At 37.9% G+C, this 12,769-nt stretch overlaps 1 protein-coding gene across 4 annotated transcripts in view; it reads left to right on the top strand.

Annotated features, from left to right (window-relative positions):
* The window catches only part of USP45 (ubiquitin specific peptidase 45), a 44,760-nt gene that overhangs the window by 21,504 nt on the left and 10,487 nt on the right, over positions 1–12,769 (top strand). For 2 of the 4 annotated variants that reach the window (XM_031066525.1, XM_005418341.3), the window contains 3 exons: positions 7,830–7,917; positions 11,232–11,313; positions 12,293–12,384. In XM_031066525.1, the coding sequence (XP_030922385.1) occupies positions 7,830–7,917; positions 11,232–11,313; positions 12,293–12,384 (262 nt within the window). The remainder of the gene's footprint in view (positions 1–7,829; positions 7,918–11,231; positions 11,314–12,292; positions 12,385–12,769) is intronic. The other 2 variants (XM_031066526.1, XM_031066527.1) reach the window with 1 other exon arrangement.

Genomic DNA, 12,769 nt, shown 5'->3' with positions numbered 1-12,769 from the left:
AGAGTTAGGAGGAAAGTTGCAGCCTCCTACCATGGAGTTCCAGGACAACCTTACTGTGCAGGAATGGATTTAAAATATGGTAAAAAGAAACAAAAGCTTTTAGAATAGAGCAGGGACAATTTAATTCTGTAAAGAAACAAGTCATTGCTTTATCCTCAAAATTCAGCTTCAAAATTTTAATATCATATTTTTTCTATTGTACTTGTCTTCCTTTTGATTCTTTGAGCTCTAAAAGGAAATGTGTGTAAAGTTACCTTACAGTATTTTTGAGTCAAACAGCAATGTTATTTGTTTAGCATTATCTACTGGAAGAAAAACATATAGGGAAGAAAACTATATTGTTTTCTCACTCCTCCTTGTGTTTCAAGGCTCTCTCAAAAAATGTGAGTGTAAGAATTAAATTTGGCTGAAAAATGTAAGAAAAATTATTAAATAACACTAGTATTTTTTCCCAGTTAGTATTAAGGATTGAAGGGAAAAAATGACGTAAAACATGTTTTGAAGCCCACCTTAGCAAATTGAATGAGAAATAATCACAATGCAGTGCACTTCAGATGGGGTGGTGTTTTTAGAAGTGACAAGCATTTTGTGTCTGCTCTGTGTCTGTAGACATTTAGCGATGGCAGTATTAAATCTCAGCTATCCAGTTGTTCTGTTGTTGTTGTCTTTTGATCATTAAGATGTGCATACACTTTAACTAGCAGCTAAAATTGAAGCATTTTAATGTGGTCAGCACACTTTTGCTGTTTATAGAAATATCTGCCAGCTCCTGCCATTGCTTGCCTTCATCCCTACTTCTTACTTTCATTATCTTTGCAGAACACCACTTAGATACAAATCCTTTACTAGCTCTACTATCAACAGCAAAAGTGTCAGCCACATCCTGTTAGTGAGAAGTTAGATGTTCGAGGGCAGTAAGGGGCTGGACAGGTATGACAGAAGGCTTTGGTCTTTGGATTGTTTTCTCATTGTTGGTGACAGAAGCAAGAAAGGGAAGGTTTCAGAATATTCAGCAGTGTGCAGTGGTAAAAGTAGGAGAATGGGAAATCTTCATCTTTGCAAGCTGAATGCATTTACTATTTATTAGCTTTAACAGTGTGAATGCATTGTTCTCTCATGCCATTTTTACAAAGCCTTTTTCTTTCTTTTGTTTTAAAGTTGGCTTTCTATTTTTCATCAAAGTTGAAATGCAAGAGAGAGCAGGGCAAGACTGCAGGAGTTTCAGCTATGAAGAAGTCTGTGTTACTGCAGCTTTCTCTGTAAAACTGCTTCTTGCATGCTGCCAAGAGGTTGTGTTAATGAAGTAATCCTAGAGGCAGGCACTACCCATGGTCTTCATATTAGCACAAACTCTTTTTATTCAACAAGCAAAGTTCAAACAACAAGTTTCCTAAAGAGATAACGGGGTGAATGTGTAAAAAGAACTACACTGACACAGCTACTGGGAAGAAGGACATGGGGAGGGGCATTCCTATTCTGATAGTAATGTTTTGGGTTTATATATATTAACATAAAGGTTTGCTGACTCCAGTTGCAACCTCTTTTTCTTTTTTTAAATTCATTCTTTCCCCATCACAGATTTTGCTGTCTCAGTGCAAGTATGCAGTATATCACTGCACCTTTCTTCAGTAAAGAATTTGTGAAGGAGATTGTACAGATAGTATAGGACAGAAAAGGGTGCAAACACTGCCTTGTTCAGCTGCAGCTCTGGCTTGTCCCTGAGTGGGATCCCAAAATCTGCAAGTGGATACGTGTTCACTGCTCAAGAGCAGTAAGAGAACTGGAACACAGTCATTTTCAACTGCAAACTGCTTCTTTAAGAGTCTGGGGAGATCATGGTGTGAAGTTCATAACCTTATGTATGAAAGGACATTTGTGGTTCTTTTTTTTTTTGTATTAAATAATAAAAGAAAAAAATGATACCAAGTGTTAATTTTATCAAGTGGTGGAGTAGCCAGGTTGAAGAAGGGGAGAAGAAGAAAGAAGTGGATGAGTCTTTCTATAGCAACTGTTTAGCGTCTGGTACTAACTCATCCACTGTTAATTTTGTTAGTGTTGCAGCTGTCAGATGTTTTGCAAGGACAGATTGTGAGCATAGCTACGGGGCCCTTCTGTTGGTTTTCCACTGTGCTGAATATCAGGGCTGCAGACTTCTGACTTATCTGGAGACTTAGTGACTAACACAACACTGATGTATTAAGAGGACATAAATTGTATTTCCTTTATTTTTTATGATTGAGTAATTTTATTGGTGGAAGAAAGCTTAGTTTCGTGTAGCAAGTAAATGTTGAAGCATGTAAGTGATAAGTCCAGAAAGGAGTTACAGAATTTAGCTGCTTCAAACTTCCATTAAATAATTATTAATAGTAGTATTTTATTGCTATATTACCATGCAAGAAAAAATACTTCCCTAATGAAGATTTTATTGGTGTTCAGAAAATCTACATAGGTCTTCATTCTCCAAAGACCATTATTCATCTGTCCTTCTCATGTGCAGAAAGTAGAACTGAAGGCAGAGGTGGGACTGGTGGAATGGAGGTCATGTGTGGTTAGGCTGTTGATATTAACAGAATGATAGTTTCAGAGGGGAAACCTAAACAATTCCACATTTATCACTTCTGAGAGGAAATGCTAAGGAAAACTAAGGTAATGTTATAGAAGATATAAGAAATAAAGAAAACAGGATTTTTCTCATTAAGGAGTCTTTTTGAGCCTTTTCTTTTTAAATAATACTACTGTATCTAAGAAGATACCGAAAAATAATCTTCTTAGAAAAGATTTTTTTGCTTGTTTATTTTTCCCATTTGACTTTCACCATGTAAGTATAATAGCAGAACACACAGTTTGTTTCCTTGGCCAGTAGTTATGGATTATTTTATGTCCTTGTCATGCCTCCATGTGCCTTGCTGGTGGTGCTGTGTCATGTTGAGGAGCTCTGACAGAGGAGATTACAGCTTCTCTGGGCAACAGCAGTTGAGAGATTGCATGTCTTTTTTTTCAGTAAACTTTGTCAGGGTTTTCATTATTTTAGGAACAAGTTTATGAGTGCAAAGTAGACAAATTACATGTAAAAGTGTGTGTTGGCAGCAATCATCTGTACATGTTCCTGAGCTTTATGTTCACTTCTGCTCTGAAGGAAGACCTGTGCAGCATTTTGGAGAACACAAGTATTTTCAGTGTGTGGTATTGGTGAGCTGTGTAAGCATAGGTTATAGACAAAATGAAGAAGAAAACTAGTAATTTTATTAGGTACATTGGCGGTGTATTCTCCATTTGGGTTAACCAGAATTTAGGGAGGGGTAACAAAAATAGGAAGCCTTTATGTCAACAGGAACATTGGGAATATTGGGAGTTCAGGCAGGAGAGAACATGAAAAGAAGACAAGACAGCAAGAGAAGACAATGAATGATAAATTAGCTGTGCTTCTTTAATTGTCCTCATAAGAGTTCAGGGAGCTCTCTCTGAAACTGAAAGGCAACAGATTTAGAGCCAGGGGAAAAGAAAAAGGAGTTTTTTTAGCATTTTATAGGGCTAACCTATGAAACTTGCTGTCAGATCAGAGTGCTGTTGGAAATCTTAGCAGGACTTAAAGGAAGAAAGAATAGATCTGGTGCATTGCAAGAAAGTAGAGTTATCTCATTTTCCCTTTTGGGGGAAGGTGAGACAAAAAAGATGAAATGAATCAGCCAGTACCTCCAAAGGAGTGTGAAGTGCTGTCTCTCCATGCCCTTGAGATAGTACAGTTGTGCCTGGTGTTATCTCTTACTTACATGTGGAGGCAAGCCCATGTTTGGCTGGGCTCCTCCCAGGCACCTCCTACCAAGCAGAACTCTCTAGTGTATGTACTGCAGTACAGGATTCCTGTGCATGTTGCCTTACAGAAAAAAATCAAATAGTATCTTCTGTTTTCTGTTTCCAAGTGCTTATTGTTGTTTCTAAAATTATCCAAGGTATTAGGCTATCTTCTGCACAAAGATAGTAATTCTTGAAAAGATGATTTTAGATAAGATTTTTATTAAAAACAGTAAAAGTATGTCAGCTCTGTGCAGTATGATTGAATGACTTTGATTGTATCCCAGTTCTGCTTTTAAAGCATAACTTATTTTCCCTCAAATGAATATAATATAGGAATAATAACTATTAGGTTTTTTCTTTAAAATACTATGTTACTATGTAGTTTTTTTTATTAGGGCATTCTAGGAAGCAGATCATCATAAAAAGTATTTCTTTAACTGACAGTCAAGCAATTCTCACTGGTCTCCAGATGAGCAACGAGAGGCTAGTAGATGAGATGTCACAGTTGTCCTTCACCACTTCTGGCCATTAGCAGGAGTTCAACCTGTTCTGTCATTATCCTGCTGACACTGTACAACAGGTTGTATTGCATTGGCACTGGCTTCCATATGTCAGCACATCTGTGAGCGGTCAGCTCAACCAACCATCTCCAAGTCCCCCACTTTCGCCAAGGATATTGCTTGAAGCGCATTTTCAAGGAGACGAGAGCACACATCTTTTAGTTGTCAGATTTCTATGTATCAGCGTGGTTTAATTCCTTTTTCTTCCCTCATGCTGGTTTATAAGTGTAGGAAGTTTTCAGTAAATGCATTGTGAGGTGTAAAATTCCCTCCTTTCTTTTTATTGTTATTTTTTGGTTTCCTCTTGTGGCTCCCCCCCGCCCACCCTCCCCCCCAAACAAATGCATTAATTTCAAATATTTTTACACAAAACATGAGATATTTAGAATTATATCCAACATTACATGGCATGCTTTGTACATGAATGACGCATTAAATATATTTTAAGCAGTGTTAAAAATGACATAATTTGTCAGTCCAAGTAAATGACTCAGCCTTACAGGGAATCTTTACAAGTCACTTTCCCTGCCAATTCACCTTTAAAGTGGTAGCTGTTACATTCCCATCATCCATTAAAATCAGGCATATAAATTTAGTACAGGCCCTGAGAAGCCTAAATAATCTTGTACTTGTAAATGCACTGTGTTCTAATAAAATGAAAAAAAAAAACCAAACCAAAATTAAAAACTTCCATGGCTGAGTTAATTTCCTCCTCTCTAATTTAAGCTAATAAAACTGTGTGGAACATGCAGGCAAATTATTTTACTTTGAAATACAAATTAGTAAATTAATTTGCGCCTGAAATGATTTCTGTATACTCATCAGTGGGAGGTTGCACTGCAGTAATAAAAAGTATGTGTGGGGCTTTCTCCTGATTTTCATTGAAGATTTAGTTCTGTGAGGTGTCTCTGCAGGGAAAAAATACCTCTCCTGTAACAGTGATGGTATTTTTGCTTGCTCCTTTGTCAAGTAGTAATTAATTTTTCTTCCCTTTTATTTTAGTGTCTCTTGAAAGAGGTCCTGCTTTTGTTGCCAAAAAATAACAAAATCCCTCTTAGTACCAGGACCCAGAAAATGTATATGTGGAGGGTTTTCTTGCTATAGTGGAGCTATTAATGTGCCTGTGCTGGAGGAGATGGGCTGAATATACTCATTGGTTCTCACTGCCTCAGGAAAACAAGAAATTTCTCATAAATTAATGATAATACTGCAGCTAACTAACCAGATTTCTCAGAATTGAACTGATTTTGGCATCTGGGTTTTTTAGATTCCTGGACATTCAGTGAGAGAAAACTGTTTTGGCAAATTGAAAAGTGAAACTGCATGCGTGCAAATGTGCACACAGCTACACATGTTATTTATTTTTTTAATGTATATTGAGTGTTTTATTGGAACCAAAATAAAGGTTCAGTGCTTTTCAGAATGAATTTGCAATTTATAATCAAATTTATTAGAAATCAAGCATGATTTTAATAGGAGAAAAGATGGTATTTTAGGGATATTAAGCAAATTATTTAATTTTAAAGATTATTTCAATTTTTTAAATTTGAAATTAATTTTTGATGTTGACTTGCTCATGAAAAAATTCAGTTTCAAAAGAATGCTTAAAAAAGTCACCCACTCTACTGAATCCAGATTTTATAGTGAGCCTCGCAGTACAGTAGCCTCATTAAATCATTTTTAACTAGGGATATTGTCAACTTTGTATCAAAAACTAGATATGAAGTGCAAATGTAAAAGTATCTTATTTGTAAATGAGAACATGTTGTTTTGCATATGCAGGTCCAGATTTGTTCCACTTAATTTTAGGCATTGACCTTAACTATCTGAGTTGTCACCTTCAGTCCTTCTCCAGTTACACCCCACAGTGCCTGCAGGGAGCAGTTCAAAGCTGAGACCCCTGTATCACTCTCCTGCCTGTGCCCATGTCTGCTGTGCCCTAACTTGGCATCTCAACACCTTGCCCAGCTTTACATTTTACTGTTGTGGGTACATTGCACATCTGGGCGTTTTCTGTAATTTCTCCTGTCCATGAGCACAAACTTCGAAGGCAAATGTGAGCAGCTTTAGTGTATGAGTGGGATGGAAGCCTCACTAACCCTCCAAACCTTGAGCAGCTGAGGAGCTCTGCTGGGCAAGGGAGATCATTGTGCCAGGGGAAATAGCAATAGGTATTTGCAGCCCTGTGTACTGGCTAGCCACAGCATGCAATCCCCAGCTCACAGTGAAAACTGGTTCAATGTGTGGTTAATAGAATTGAGGAGCTGAGTGAGTGGTTGGTTTTTCTGGCTGCTCTGCCAGTTTGATAAAATTCCTGTTTGAGCTGTGCTAATCCCCTTGTCCCCTGTGCTAGGTTTGGGAAGGGGTGCACGTGGTTACACCTGTGTGTGCTCACCTCATTCTGCAGCAAGAGTCACAGCTGCCATTTGGTGGCACTTCTGGAAATTCAGGAACCTACCCATTGCAATCCTAAGTCACTTGCTCTAGAGAACGCTGCTTGGGCAGGGAGGTTGGGTTAGATGACCTCCAGTGGTCTCTTCCAACCCCTTGTGAATCTCATTTTAGATTAAGTAGTTCAAGACTGTAATTAAGGATCTAAAGGGTAACCTGCCTGGAAAGACAGATGTAGTTTGGCCAGTCAGTTACACAGTGTGAACAGAGATGTGTTAATAGCAAACACCATTCATTTGGGGTTGCAAGATCCTGAAGAATGAAACTGTTAATTAGGAGCCTTCTGGCTGTGGTAAGAAGGATCTATCTTTAAGGATCACCTTAAAGATCTGTCCATGTACTCATAAATTTATTTTTTCTAATTTCTATGTAATCTATGCCTGAAAAAATGTGATATTTAGAGTACATTTAGATGCTGTGAATAGTAAAAAAGAATTCAAGAGTTCTTGAATAGTAATGATTGATGCCACTGAGTGGCTGTCTCAGAACTGATGCAATATTAGCCCTGTGCAGTTGCCTAGAAGATCACCAGTGTAAATAGGAGCATAGTCAGAAACTGATGTTTTTCTTCTTCTGGCTTCTGAGGGTGATGTGGATGCTGCTGGTGGTCTAGAAGGACTGTTCATGCACATTTGAGATTTCTCCTCAGTTGAGAAAAGGGGGAGATAACAAAGGAGGTTAAGCACTTGGAAAATCTTTTTTCTCTCTCTTCCGTGACATTGGGAATGTCTGGTGGTGCTGGTGTAGTTTGTCAGGAAAGGGCTGCTGGCATGGATGAGACTTTACTGGCAAATCTGTATTTTAGTCAAGCTATACTCCATAGAATCAAACTGCAAGCCAGGTTAAAGTGCAGCCTTGTTGGAGAAATTGCCTGCTGCACCTAAAGCCCTGGAGCTTCCTAAAGCCCCATGAGGTTCTGCAGGGATTGTACCTATTTGTACCCCAGCAAAGTGTCTGATGTTGACATTGTCTTGTTAAGAGTCTCCCAAGGTAATTTTAAATTCTTCACTGTTTCTTTCATAGGGCTCCTCGATTTAAGGGGTTCCAGCAGCAGGACAGCCAGGAGCTTCTGCACTATCTGTTGGATGCAATCAGGATCGAGGAGACAAAAGTAATGTCTTTGTGTGTCTTTTAAAAGTGAACTACTAGTCATTGCTTCAATGTTCTTCATGTTCCCAAAATTTTAAAGGTGTACTTCATGAAGCAGGAGTGTCTATTTTCATTATCTTGAGAAAAATATTTTTTTGAAAGAAATTTAATTATGTTCATGTTAATTTATTAAAATAGTTGATTGGAATCAAAGTTTCAGTTAGTAGGAAGAATATGATAAGTAGAACAAGATAACTTTAGGAATCCAAGTTGTTTGCCTTTAAAAATAGAAAAGGAGAAAAAAGGGACATCTGAGATATGAAGAAGATAAAGGTGGGACCTCTGCGTTACCTGACAAAGTGAATTTTTAAAGCTTTGGATCAAAAATCAGCAGTTCTTAGATAAGGGCCTGCCCATAATTTTAACCAAAAATTTTCACTGAAAATTGTGGGGGGAGGGGGGAAAATCTTGCAAAGTTTCTTGTGTCTCTTGAAAGTGTGAAGAGACTCCTTGCTTTATCAATAAGGTGCTGCTTTTCATTGCTTAAAATCTACATCCAAGTATGTGAAGTATAGAAGCAGTTTGTTATGTTGAAAATGTCCCCGTGTAGGTTTATTTGTTCATTTATTTTCCTTAATTATTTGTGCTTCCTGCATTGTTCATGCAAGAAAGGGAGTGTCTGGTTGCTGTTTTGACCATGTCAGATTTAATCAGTCTGGCTTAGTCTTGGACCCTTCTTTTCAGATGATGCTTTGTGGTAAATAGCCTTTTCTAGGTCTCCTCTAAAGGAAGGCCTTAAAACTTGTACTGACCAGAGTGCTTCCTCTTCCCTTGAATTTAGTAACCCAATCAATGTTGTGATCCTGAGCTGAATTTTGTCACAGATAAGATGTAAAGCTGTGTCTGAGCCTGGTTCCTGGCACTACAGTAGAGCTGAACAAATCCCCATCCTGCCAGAATATGAATATTTACTGGTCTTGTCAGCATTCTTGTTTATAAACAGAACTGAACTGCAAGAAGGAACAGTCAAACCTTGACACTCACACTTAGAAGATCATGTCTTGAACATGGCACACAGCAGAAGCAGCTTATTTCAGTTGGAAAACAGTTGTTGCGTTTTTGCAGCAGAGGGAAACTTTATTATTTTATTTTTTGATTTCCATGTAATAAAAGGTGAAAACTATGTTTTCTTGGCAAAGGAGGAATCACAGAAAGCAGGATTATTACAGCAACTAAGCTGCTTCTCCAGGAGGTGCTTGTGCTTTCCCCTCAAGTCAGTCCTGTCAGCTTCACCAGTGGATGTGCCATCATTGCAATAACCTGCATTAGCATTTGCCTTTTGAATTATTTATTATTAGAGAGCAGTGACAGCTACAGTATCTACCTCAAAAGAGTGATGGAAGATGGTAAGAATTTACAGTGATTTTTGGGTAGTATTTCTGCCACTCCATCAACAGGCGGAGAGACGTGGGTGCCACCCTGCCCTGCAATTACATCCCACTGCTGCCCTAATGGTGCATGACTGCAAACACATCTTTATCACCTCGGGGTGCTCTGCCACCGACAGTACTAGTAAAAGCTCTCTCCCCCTCCCTCTCTCTGTTTTTTTTTAATTATCCCATGTTTCAGGTCTGTAGATGGCAGACAACCAGCTGGGCACAGGCAGCAGCCCGGCCATACCTGCTTCCCTCTCCCTGCCAGGATTAGTTGTTTTTAAACCTTTAGCTTTGATGAGAAATACATAAAATACATAACATAACACTAGTTATAGGAGCTAACCACAAATCCTGTTATACTTTTGCCTCTTGTGTGTGGTTTTGTGTTTGTGTCTGACACCAGGGCTGAACTTTTTCGTATTCCTGAGGAAAAAAGTTAGGAAGTGTACACAAGTGGATTTTCAGCTAAAAGCTTGGCCATATAACAATAAAGATGACATAGCGTCTGCCGTCCCCAGCAATGTGGGCTGGAGATGGTTTCACACCGGGGCCTGAAGTGGCTGAACCCTGCTGCTAATTGATTAATGTCTGCTGCCATTGTCCACAGCACCCTGCCCATTCAAAGACTATGTCTTTCTTTGACCTATATAAATGGTTCAACGCGCTAATCCCAACAAAAGGGTTGCTTATGGCCCTAAACCCATTTATGGTGCTCAACTTCATGAATTACCTATTGATTAATCCTTTTAGTATATTGTTGGCTTTAAGATGCACAAAGCTGAGCTCGGGGCAGCGGGAGTTAATTCACAAGCCAGGTCACATACTCATAAGGTCGGAGTATGACTTGGTCTGATGGGTGCCTGAACTGGAAACCAAACCTCTGACACTGTCTGTCATCCTCACACTACAGTGATATGTGGCTTGGAAGTGTGCTTTGCTGCCTGGAAACTAGAGCCATCTATTAATCTTTTCCTCTTAGGACAGAGGGTTTGAGTTGCTTGCAGAGGGTTTGGTATTTGTCTCTTAGAATGGTACTTTGCTCTAAGTGTGACTTCAGTATTTAATTATAAATGTCATTTGCACACCAACAAGGGAGTCTCATACATGTTACTAGAGTCTGTGGATCAGAGAGACAGGACACTTGCCAGGAAAAGGGAAAGCATAGTAGCTATAGTCAGGGGACCTGATTCATCCTCCTGCTTCCCTCTCTGCAGCATGTCAGAGGTCGGGCTTTTCTACCAGCCCATGCAGTTCTGCTGCCAGGAATACAATGCCTCTTCACTTCCAGGCAGTTGAGAAATATCAGGGAAAAGCACCCCCTATCTGGAGGGGCAGCTACAACTCATTAATTAATTTTCTTCTTTCTGATCCTTCTTTCAAAACTGTAGTTTTTAGGAAGTTTTTTTTTAGTAAATGTTGGTAACATTTACGTGAATTCGTAAGAAGTTTTCTTTCTTTTCTAAGGTTTTCTAACATACCTCTGGAATTGACAGTGTTAGAAAATGAACAGAAGTGATAAAAATACTGCCCAAATGTAGTCACTGAAGTTTGGCTAGTGAAAGGCTCTTAGCTGCCTTTGAAGTATTTTATATCCTAGTCAGTGTAAGTCCATTTGCAGTGGGAAAAATGGATAGCATTAGTTCACTGAAAATCTCATAGTTTCTTGGTAACCTGTGAAGTGCCCTATGATGGTTCCCTTTTAAGGGAAGGAAATTTTTGGGCGATTATCTACGAAAGTTAAGCTCATGTAGTTTTGACATTGTTAGTGAGTAACAACAATAGTTTTACAATATTAAATTACATTTATTTTATGGAAATAAGACAAGATAAAGTCTAACCAAATATGACTAGTTTTTAGAATGTTTACACTTAAAATACTTGGTTTTATTTCTACTTCTAGCGTATACAAACTGGTATCTTAAAGGCATTCAATAACCCAACTACTAAGACAGCAGATGAAGAAACTAGAAGAAAAGTCAAAGGTATGCAACTCTTTATTGAAAACTTCTAAAACTGCACTAGTCTTTAAATAACATTTTTTTCTGAACTGCCTGTTGGGATCAGGAGATCTGAAGTGCTGTAATGGCCAGACTTTATTCTGTGTTACTCTAGTGCCGCCTAGTGTGTACCTAAAGTGCAGAGAGCTTAGTGTGTGCTGACTTGCATCTGTGTATCCAGGAGAAAGGCTCCCCAGTGTTAATCCAACTCTTAATAATAAGTAGAATTTAATTTTGTTTTCTAAAATAGCCTGCTTTATATTTGTTACATAGTCATAATTACTTTATACTCACATAGGCCACTTTCCATAAATAAAACTGATTTCTGTCAGTTGACTGGTGCTGTGAGCACTCTAAGTACAAAGTCAAGATAGGCAGCTGTTTCTAAAGAAGGCTTTTTTTTTTTCAAAAGAAGAGGTTTTTGTGGGTTTTTTTTTCCCATGTGTTTGTTTATTCAGTAGTCCTAATTTGGGGGATTTTGTTTTAATTAAAGTCCTAATGATTAAGATCTTTTGTAGTCATCCTTCCCAAATCTGCAAAAGTTAAGGCATAAAGATGTATTAGAAAATGATTTTGTTATATTTTAGAGCTTTATAGTTGCAAAAACCCATTTTGAAAGGGTGAGAATCTCTCTGTTTACCCCAGTGTCTGTATCAAGGCAATGCAATGTTATTTACTCAAAAGAAAACTGAGATATAAAAAGCTTTTTCTTAAGAGATACAATATTATTACTGTTACAGAAGATGGGGAAGGGAAGGATAAAAGGGAACCTTTTCACTAAAACATTTTTAAATGTTGAGATAACACAGTATATGATGTATTGGTTACTGTATTGTGTTCAAAACATTTTGAATATGTTTAAAATTGTGCTTTCATAATATATCTTGGAAAGAATTTTGTTGTACTTATAGTGTGGCATTGGATGTGTTATTTTTCACATTTAAAAAAAGCAATGTTTTTTCAGCATATGGAAGAGAGGGTGTGAAGATGAACTTCATAGATAGGATCTTTGTTGGTGAATTGACTAGCACTGTCATGTGTGAGGAATGTGAAAATGTAGGTATTCTGGAATTTGGTTTGATGTGGAATAGATCACATACTGGTTTGATTACATTGTCTTGAAAGTATAAAATTGTGTTGCCAATTTTATACTTGTTTGTTTGTTTGTAAAAACAAGACTTTATTGAAAGTTTCTCATTTGAAATTATTTATTCCTTCTTTAAAGCATTATCCTCCCAGACCTAAGAAGAGGGATCCTTTGAATTCAAAAAGGATTCAAGTACTGGGCTCGATTTTACATCTGAATTAAGGCTGGAGGTTCCAAATTCTATAATCATATGTGTTACACACCAGTGTTATTTGATATTTTTGAAACATCTATTTTAAAATATAAATCCTTCTGCCTGCTCTTCTGGGATACACCTGAAAATTGGAAATTACT

Source organism: Geospiza fortis, unplaced genomic scaffold (genome assembly GCF_000277835.1).
Source record: "Geospiza fortis unplaced genomic scaffold, GeoFor_1.0 scaffold53, whole genome shotgun sequence".
Taxonomy (NCBI): Eukaryota; Metazoa; Chordata; class Aves; order Passeriformes; family Thraupidae; genus Geospiza; species Geospiza fortis.
This window is presented reverse-complemented; position numbering and strand designations above follow the sequence as displayed.